General features: G+C 49.5%; 4 protein-coding genes across 4 annotated transcripts in view; all 4 read left to right on the top strand.

Annotated features, from left to right (window-relative positions):
• Nucleotides 1-92: 92 nt before the first annotated feature.
• Nucleotides 93-1972, top strand: Pmar_PMAR023000 (anaphase-promoting complex, putative; the record flags this gene model as incomplete). The annotated part of the gene is made up of 10 exons (XM_002771841.1): nucleotides 93-254; nucleotides 339-491; nucleotides 597-689; nucleotides 740-822; nucleotides 949-1048; nucleotides 1095-1218; nucleotides 1326-1395; nucleotides 1442-1511; nucleotides 1557-1743; nucleotides 1860-1972. 10 exons carry the CDS (start codon nucleotides 93-95, stop codon nucleotides 1970-1972), a joined length of 1155 nt encoding a protein of 384 aa, XP_002771887.1.
• Nucleotides 1973-2457: 485 nt separating this feature from the next.
• Nucleotides 2458-4577, top strand: Pmar_PMAR023001 (bromodomain containing protein; the record flags this gene model as incomplete). The annotated part of the gene is made up of 7 exons (XM_002771842.1): nucleotides 2458-2880; nucleotides 2928-3096; nucleotides 3128-3655; nucleotides 3707-3812; nucleotides 3985-4168; nucleotides 4222-4298; nucleotides 4350-4577. The coding sequence occupies 7 exons, from the start codon at nucleotides 2458-2460 to the stop codon at nucleotides 4522-4524; spliced, it is 1662 nt and encodes a 553-aa protein (XP_002771888.1). The 3' UTR covers nucleotides 4525-4577.
• A 254-nt stretch (nucleotides 4578-4831) lies between these two features.
• Nucleotides 4832-5884, top strand: Pmar_PMAR023002 (hypothetical protein; the record flags this gene model as incomplete). Its single annotated transcript, XM_002771843.1, has 6 exons — nucleotides 4832-4906; nucleotides 5003-5107; nucleotides 5206-5298; nucleotides 5347-5469; nucleotides 5520-5597; nucleotides 5759-5884. 6 exons carry the CDS (start codon nucleotides 4832-4834, stop codon nucleotides 5882-5884), a joined length of 600 nt encoding a protein of 199 aa, XP_002771889.1.
• Nucleotides 5885-6447: 563 nt separating this feature from the next.
• The window catches only part of Pmar_PMAR023003 (hypothetical protein), a gene marked incomplete at both ends in the record, with an annotated part of 3161 nt that continues 668 nt past the window's right edge, over nucleotides 6448-8940 (top strand). Inside the window, 9 exons of the mRNA XM_002771844.1 lie at nucleotides 6448-6600; nucleotides 6807-7000; nucleotides 7048-7136; nucleotides 7190-7313; nucleotides 7365-7451; nucleotides 7696-7795; nucleotides 7841-8005; nucleotides 8150-8339; nucleotides 8742-8866. Coding sequence (XP_002771890.1) covers nucleotides 6448-6600; nucleotides 6807-7000; nucleotides 7048-7136; nucleotides 7190-7313; nucleotides 7365-7451; nucleotides 7696-7795; nucleotides 7841-8005; nucleotides 8150-8339; nucleotides 8742-8866 — 1227 coding nt within the window. The remainder of the gene's footprint in view (nucleotides 6601-6806; nucleotides 7001-7047; nucleotides 7137-7189; nucleotides 7314-7364; nucleotides 7452-7695; nucleotides 7796-7840; nucleotides 8006-8149; nucleotides 8340-8741; nucleotides 8867-8940) is intronic.

The raw sequence follows: 8940 nt of genomic DNA on the forward strand, positions 1-8940 counted from the left end.
TATGGGGGCATGGCCCTTTGAAAGTCGGCCCCTTATAGTAGCTCCGAGTCATAGTGACTGAAACACTAGATTCATCACTGTTGTAGTTTGTAATGACCCGTCGTTCGCCGGGTGAGATCCTCACCTCGTTCTCGGAGCTAGGCTCCTCTCCAGCGTCACACTCGGCGTCCCCTTCCCGCAGGGCAGCTCAAGCCATCAGGAGCCGATTCCTCAGCAGTCCGGCGACGGCTGCAGCGGCACGGGGCCTGCATGAGGTAACGACACCCCATACCACCGTTTAGCTATTCTGGAAGTTTTCGAAAGCTCGATAGGTTGTAGTTGATGTTCTTTTTTTCTAGATAGGCGACCGTTGTCGATGGTCCCTCTCATCTGCCAAGCCTGGGTATGGGGTACTTCAATTGAAGGACAATTCCGAAGAGACGTTCTGGCAGAGTGATGCGATGTCAGCGATTACCTATTCCATGGACGAGCAAAGGGCTCAGCAGCCGGGTGTTGTCAACCATAGCATTGATTTGGAGTTCACCAGAGGTCTGGAGAAAGTCACGGTAGGCTCAAGGCTTCTTCCTGCTGTCAGTGATGATGCTGATGATGTTCAGGAGGTTCATATGTTCGTCTCGTACAAGGCCGATGAGTCGTACACTCCCTCAACCATTTCCGTTCGGATAGGAAATACCCTTTTTGATCTCAACGTGGGGAAGATATCGTTGCCAGGCTACGAACAACAGGCTTTCGTTTGTAGGAAATCCAGAGATTGGCTTTATATCAGCCAGAAGGGTGGATAGTCATACCGCTAGCTCTTACACGGACGAATGACAATCCTGAGTAAGTAGTTCGAGCGCTCACGGGACTCTCCGGTTACACGAATGCGACTTCACTTACGATTCACATTGAATCAACCATTACGATCCGAGTCGCTGTTGTGTGGAAGACAGTGGTAACTACCATTAGTTACCATCTCCAACGAGGAGTTACTTTCCGGGATGATATTGTTGCACAATCGTTCGTGAGGACCTTCTACCTCCAGCTCGCTATCCTGAACAACCATCAGGTAGCATCACTGACAGCTCCTCTACGATACTATGCTGTGTCCTCAGAACGGCCGAGATACTCACATACGACAAGTCCGTGTATATGGTCCCCGACCACCTGAGCCGTCAATAGCTGTCACCAACGGCGGAGACGAGGAGAACTGGGGTCTATCGGTTTTCAACACGACCAGTATGCGCTCTGGTGCAGCACTTCGTTGAGATGAACAGCTTGCATGGCCATTTCAGTCAGCGTTTATTGTTTGGTTTATTGTTGAGTGGAAATACGTTGAACTGTAGCGATGCTGCCACCATCGACACTTAGCGAACCGCAGACGACTAAAGTGGCGCACAGTGAATCGCACACGAGGTAACGAGCTGAAGCTCATGTGTGTCCAAGTTTAATACTGAGTTAGGGATACTCGTGGGACCGCCTCGGCTAAGAAGTGGCTTCGAATGATACTCGAGGAAACTAGAAAAACAGCTGTACGTTCTAGTGTGAAGACGTAGGAGTCATTGGTGGCGGTTCAGATCGAACGGCTCCTGGTGGTAGAGCAAAGTTTGGGGAATCTCGAAAACGTCGCGATTCTGCGACGATCGCTGGACGAGTTGAAATGGCGACAGTGGGATCGGAATGGGAGAATGACCAGGAACGATGGCTGCAGGCTAAATCGCCGTGAACGTCGCTCCCGCTCGGTTGGCAGCTACTCGAAGATTGGTGATGAACTCGGGGAGAGACCATCTAAACTCGTCACGGATGTTCCCGCAGGTCTTTTCCTATTTCGCTCAGAATCCTCTGGAATTCGTTCAACCCTTAACTAGCTTCTGTTGCAGACACAGTGGAGTCCCCCGAGATTGGCGGCATCACGGAGAAGGTTGGGAAGAAGGACCAGTTGTTCAAATCAGCGGTCCTCAATCGGTTACAGGAGTTACGATCGGACGAGTGACCAGCGGGACAGTCTGTCCCCATAATATTGATTTTCTCATGAAGAACTGAAAGGCCGTATACAGGAAAGCGTTTGCGTTGAGTAAATGGTATCGATTCTCGAGGATGTATTCGCTGCCAGAGCTCGAATTGGACAATTGCCGTTCTGATGAACCGTTCTAACTACGTCGTTTTGTGTTGAGCTGTGTGTCGCTACAGGTTTCCTAGGAGGGCGCATTAGAGATCTCTGGCCGTCTCGTCGGAGTCAACAGCATGTGAAGGGCACTGCGGTTGAACCTCGGGCGAAGCCATCTACGTTCAAGCCTCAGACGTGGAAATTACGACGATTGAAACTTTTCCACTGATGAGGACGTTTTTGGATGAGCGAAAAATTCCGGCACGATGCAATTTCGCGCACATGTGTAAACTTTACCCAACCGTTGGTTAGTGCGTATTTATCACACCTTGGGCTGTGTTAGGTTTCGCGCTCGCCCATAAATTACTTGAATGGTCCTCAGTCCGGCCCAAAAACGTCAGAGCACCGACTCAGCAGCAGCCGAGGCCTCTGCGGGTGTTGAGGATGGCAGTCAGACGAAACGACGGCGAACTGGTGGGTATCACAACCCTCAAGTCTTCGGCATAAGTCAACGACAGTGGCGACAGAAGTCCTATCGAGATCTATGCTCTGTTGTACTGCGGTGGATGCGGTCGAAAGATCGGAATCAATTCTTCTATTTCCCGGTGGATGTCAATGAGGTGCCGACGTATAGGGATATCATAAAGAACCCTATGAGTTTCGACCTGATGGAGGCGCGTGCGTCTAAGAAGGCCTATAAGACGCTTGACGATGTTCAGAAGGACTTCAAGCTTATATGCGAAAATGCTATGAAATTCAACCCCGAAGGTTCGATATGGTATAGAGCGGCTGAGGTGGGCTGGCTCGTTTCGGGCGAATTTTGGTATGGGGATGTTTTCAGAAACTGCAAGGTGATGGGGAGAAGCAATTCGATCTGGCCCAACTGCATGGTCTGAGGCTCCCTGACGCTGAATCGGCGATAGGGCCGACAACAACGAGTCGAACTGGCTCGAGGAGATCGTATACTAGGAAGGATCATGGTATTACGGGTGGCTTGGTTATGGACTTCAGTGAGGTTGGCGATTTGTTAACGTGTGTCAGGTATGGCAAGCCAAATGCATCGTAATACTGCAGACATAGATAGGATACCGCCTGGTATTAGAAATGCTATGTCTGGCATTGAGTATAGTGGTAGCCCACTGAACATGACCAAGGACCTCCTAGAGGCGTATGCTAACGTAGTCGAGGAGAATAGGTTCTCCAACAGAGGTGCTCCCAATATGCTTCTCCGTGTTGGACCTGATACCAACTTTTCCGCAAATCATGCCAAGACGGCAGGGTCGGTACTTCCGGGCGAGCTTGAACCAGAGAAGGCAGAGAAGAGCATAAGGCGTTTCCTTGATGGTATCGAGGGGTTGCCTGAGGGCTTAGTCGAACGGCATGTGCGTAACCGTCTGGATGGGTGTAGGAGTGTTGTGGCGCCCTTGAACGATTGTCGAGTGTTTGGCTTGGACACGGATGACTTTGTAGCGTTTAATGGTACGCTGAGGGTCGAAAGAGAGTTCACTGGCTATATATTGGGCGTTGGGTATGAGAATGCTATGCAAGCTGCTGGTCTGAGCGATGTTGGTAATAGGAGGGTAGTAGTGGGGGCGTTGAGATGGATGAGGATCTTGGCAGGTGTTGATACTGCACCGTTGAAGGAGATGGCTCAACGACACAGGGCTGCGAGGGAGAAGCAACTGCAGGGTATCAGAGGACATGAATCTGCTACTGGGGCGGCGAGGTAATCGTGAAACAGGGATGCTCGAGTGGTGGCTATCAATCGGATCTGTACTAGGGCTGTCCTACTGCCTCGTTGTAGGGTAGCGGTATATGTGTGGGGAAATTATGCGCCATCAATTCTCATCAGTGCCCTGTGGGGCTGATCTCGGATCGAACGACCATCGGGTTTTTAGGTCGGCATCTATCGGGGGATCAAGACAACCGTATCTTACTCCTGCTACCACATCTTGGTCAACACGGTATAATCAGAATATAGGGAGACCGGCAGTAGCTACTACACCGTACAACCAGGCGGCTCAGTGGGCGGCTCTGAATCAGGCCAACAGGACGGCTCATCTTAGGGCTCAGCAGCAGCAGGTAGGCAGCTCTATGGTGATGATGAGTATCCATGGATTCTTCGCTGTGCGCAGGCATCTGTACTAACACGGTCTGGGGTTCCCGGTTCTGGACAGGGTGCTTTTCCTTACCGAACGGGCATGCAGTCGATGTAACAGAGGATGTCTGCTGTGATGTTGGTGCTGATGTAACTGGTTGGTAGGTTCAATACCACTCCTTCTCTAACTCCTGGTTTGGTAGCACCCCCTCCAGGTAGTGCATTGGCAGAGTTCCAACAGCGGTTAGCTAGTGCTAGCCCAGAGCAACGACAGATGCTCCTCCGCAGTTTGGGCGAGGCGGCACAACGTCACCAAGCTGCAGGTGGTAAGACTAGTTGAATACGTACTGCGAGAGTGTGCTTCGCTCCGCTGATAGTTACCGATTATTTGTAGTATTCGTTGTAGGATTGTAGTTGCATATGAGCGACCCTTTGCGTTGATAATAATGGGGAGGGGGGCATACCTATAAGTATGGCCCTTGGGGATCTCAGGGATAGTCGTTTGCTTTGGGGGAGGGCCTAAAGGTTATTGACAAGTTTGTATTGTCTATGTCTCATTCACCATCATTATCATCATCTTTGGAGAGCTTGAGCAGTTTGCTTGAGGCCTCTCTTGCGGGTCAACCGTTGGGGAGCATGATCCTATTATGGATGTCCACTGCTTGCGTGAGTCGAGCGTGTCTACTGTGAATCTACGTCTGGCCCTTTGCGATCCTCGTGAGGTCATGGAGTGCCTTGATCAGCGTTACTGCAGGGGGTCTATGGGGAATATGTGTAGATCAGGCATTGCTGTTGTTCTTATCGAGAGGTTCCCTTAGGTGCTTGCTTTATCACTCACATACATCTACTTGTACTACCACACCCTAGGACCGAGACCACAACGGGGATCGATCGAGAATGCACAGGATGCTGAGGTTGAAGAGGTAGTCGCATACGAGTGGCTATGGCAGACCACGTGGCTGCTGTCTACTAGGGAGGAATGGGTGACCAACTTCACTGCAGATAGAATAAGTCTGATCAGATTCAACCTAATGTGGAGAACACTACGACGGTACCGGCTGGAGGGGCGGCACCGATAGATCAGGATGACGAGAAGCACTCGTCTGCTAGGAAGGTACTGGTAACATATCCTCTGCACTGTATATAGTATGTTTGGTTTTAGGGGCGAGGGGCCATGGGTTGCCTCGCTGATAGAGCATCACAGTGCTTTGAGCAACTAAAAAATTCGACCACTCCCGAGGAGGAGATCAATTCTTTGAATAAAATTAAAGATCTTTTCGCGGAGGTAGTTTCTGAGGTGAGCTCAAGTAGAGCACTACTACCCCTCCCCCTTAGATCGAGCGAGGCAATGCTCCGCGGGCTAGGGTGGTCTCGGCCGAAACCATTATCTGCAGTCAGCTCGTGCAAAGTGATGTAAGTCTTCTCAGAGTGGAGAACCGACTTGACCCTTCTGTGTTAATGGTGGTTTGCTACTTGTAGAAAAGGGCAGATCATTCGTGCTCCCCGTAGTACGATGCTGAGTTCTCTGTTAGAGGGTCTGCGATGTCGCCGTAGTCGTTGTTTCTTTTTTCCAGTTCCTATCGATTCTGAATCGAGCAAAGTCGAATGAAGAGTCTCCGGAAGGGTCAATACCACCGGAGCTCCGTGAACTATCAACTTGGCTCATCGAGAAGACAGTCCCGATCATATGGTCGACCTAATGTGCCTTAGTACCCTATGGGAGAGGTATAGTACCCCTGCGGCCTGATGCCGCTGTTCGCAAGATATTTCTCAAAGTCGTCTGTGGTCTATAAACTGAATCAGTGAGGTCATCACTTATGTTGTGTTTAACGGTAGAAGCGGCGGCGGCGGGGGCGGGAGCCTTTTTGAAGTGAGGGTTAGGGCGTACGAGTTGGGGTCCTCAACAGTGATTGTCCTACACAGTCTTCAAATGGGACACTTCAGGGCAACACCACTGTGTCCGACCTCTGTTGAGGATCACTTGTTCTTTTCTAGGTTGATTGTGTTAGGAAAACTACAGTTGTGGCTCCACCAGTGTCGGAATATATGTTTGCTACGTTTCAGCTGGAGTTTCCTCACTTAGAAAGTTCACATACGAGTTCGGGCAGAAGTGTACACACACCAGTGAGAATTCCCAAAAATTTTCTCGAAATTTTCATTTTGTCACCACCAGCACATGTAGTTGGCAATGTGCATATTTCCCTGCTATCGGTTTCCACGCTTAGTTGTTCTTTTTTGAGATCGTCGAGATAAAGGTAAATAAATGACTACCGCGTACCCTGCGTACGGTGAGCGTAAAACGGTAACGACTATGCATTCACAGCTGTCTACTACTGTGCCTAGCATTGATTCGGTTGATTACGACAACCGAATGAATGCTCAGCTTACAGGGATACCTGATGAAGGGGAAGCTCAAGTAAGCCTTCGTATCAGCTGTTGTTTGCAGCGTAAACTCACCTTTCTAGGACTTAGGGTCTTATACGCGTATTCAGTGGTAGATTATTGTTATCAAAAAAATCATGATCGGAAATATAGTGACAGGAAAAATTCTGGCCGTTCGCTTCGATGGTGATGAGTGTTTATGAAGAATTGATATTCGGACATGAAGTACTTCATTTTCAGTGGGACCTCGAGGACGACTCCGAGTTCCTCAGCGGTCCTGATGGGAAGGCCAACAAGGTGAGGAAGTCGATCCTCACGCCGTGGTGGTTGGATGATAAACGAGGCAGCAAGACCTTTGGCGTTATTGCGGATGTCGATGTTGATAGCGATTCTGAGCCGGCAACTACTTTGCCTCCAATACAGAAGCGGTACAGGTAGGTGGAAGAGAACGCATGAGCTGACTCGAAGTCCCTGTGGTCAGGTCCCGTACAGAACTTCAATATCACGTAGTCCCCTCCAGCTCATTTCGGCAGACCTGGCGAGCTATCAAGTGCCCATTCGGTGTTATAGGTGAGCTCCTCCTCTCGTAAATGGGGTTGTCGGAAAGGCAAGTTGTAGTGTAGGTGCTGGCTTTGCTGGCCTTATCGCACCTCCGAGACGGAAGACGTGGAATAGATCGTTCTCGGCTAGTGTGAGAATCATTCGCAGTGCGGGCAAGAACATCCCGCGGAATCCTTTATTGATGCAGTGAGTGTCTCGATGGGTCTTTGGTGTTGGCGGCAGGGGTAGCTTTTTCAGGAGCATATGCGATGTGAGCCTACCTGGTACGGGTAAATCTGGGGTAACTCGATGGAGGACGGCAGTAGGGCGATGCAAAATTGAGTGGTAAGTAGCAGCTCTTTGCATCGATCCTTGTCCGATATTCTTTTCAAATATCAAGTCCATGGCGAGCCAAGAATATAGTCATCCTCGCAGCGTTCATATGCAATATTTATGTGCCCAAGGAAAGCACCTTCTATGTTTATATTTTTTATGCCAAAAAAATCAGGTTGATATTAGCAGAAGTTGAGGTTGATACGAAATTGGATATCCCAAGCAAAGTTGGGCCTTTAGATCTTGAGTAACGTAGGTATTGGCCATCGAAACGAACAGCGACGTTAAAGCGGCAAGTGTCATTCAAGGGTCCTGGGAATCTGCACGATAACTCCGACTGGCGAGATGCCCTGGGAGTAGCATAACCTCCCTGTCCTAGCGTCCATCATGATCATATTCAGGATCCATCGTATCCGGTCATTCTCTACTTTCACGGTGGTGCCTTCGTCCTGTGTACTCCCGGCAGCGTTGCTTACAGACCCTTCATCACCAAATGCGCATACGACTCTCAAAGTTTCATATGTGCACTCAACTACTCCCGCCCCCCAGAGATTGGGCTCAAAGATGTATGTTGGCTCGTTCGACGGAGTTTCACCCGCGATATGAAAAACACTAGTCCACGACCACTGCATAGCGCGAATACCGTGTTTTTCACCGAGTTTTACGCGGGTGAAACTCCATTGTTGTTTGTACTAACAGCGCTCGTTCAGATCATCGAAGAGGGCATCATATCGTATAGCTATCTTATCAACTCCCTCGAGATCCCACCCGAACGCATTGTTGTCATGGGTGACTCTGCTGGAGCGAATCTGGCCATGAGCGTCCTATTGCAAATAAAAGATAGAGGGCGATACCCACTACCGGCTGGCCTGGCCCTCCTGTCGCCCTGGGCAGACATGAGTGAGAATTGACCGCCTAAGTCAGTGTGGGAGTATATGTTTAGTTTCCTCAACTGAGCTCGTAAATTTCCTCGCTATTTTATGAAAAAATTCACACGATTTTGGGTAGAAGTGTGAAAAAATCAACCATAATTTCTTAAAAAATTTCCTCAAAATTTCGATATCCCTAGCAATACATGTAACTGATCATGTGCATATATTCCCACACTCGTCTAAGTTGAGGTGAGTGCTGATGGTATCTTTTGGCAGGCTTAACGGAAGATCAGCTATGGTGTGAGAATGCTTATTATGACTACTTACCGGTGGAACTGATAGTAAAATTCGCCAAGATATGCGCTGATTCTTCTGAGGTGAGCATGTGGGCGACTATTCATCTTAGTTGAGTTGGCCTTTCCCTGATCAGTTACCAGTGGACGACCCATTGGTGTCACCGGGCCTGTCACCATCATTGGACTTGCAAGTGCCTATCTATTGTACCTATGGCGAAGTAGAAATTCTGCGGGCATCAACGGAGCGGCTCTGCAGGAGGTGAGAATTCAAGCTAACGTGTGGTCCTCTGGGAGGTGTTTGGTGCTCCAGATTGAAGCTCGAAAATAGCAAAA

This window comes from Perkinsus marinus, assembly GCF_000006405.1.
Source record: "Perkinsus marinus ATCC 50983 genomic scaffold scf_1104296962378, whole genome shotgun sequence".
Classification (NCBI taxonomy): domain Eukaryota; phylum Perkinsozoa; order Perkinsida; family Perkinsidae; genus Perkinsus; species Perkinsus marinus.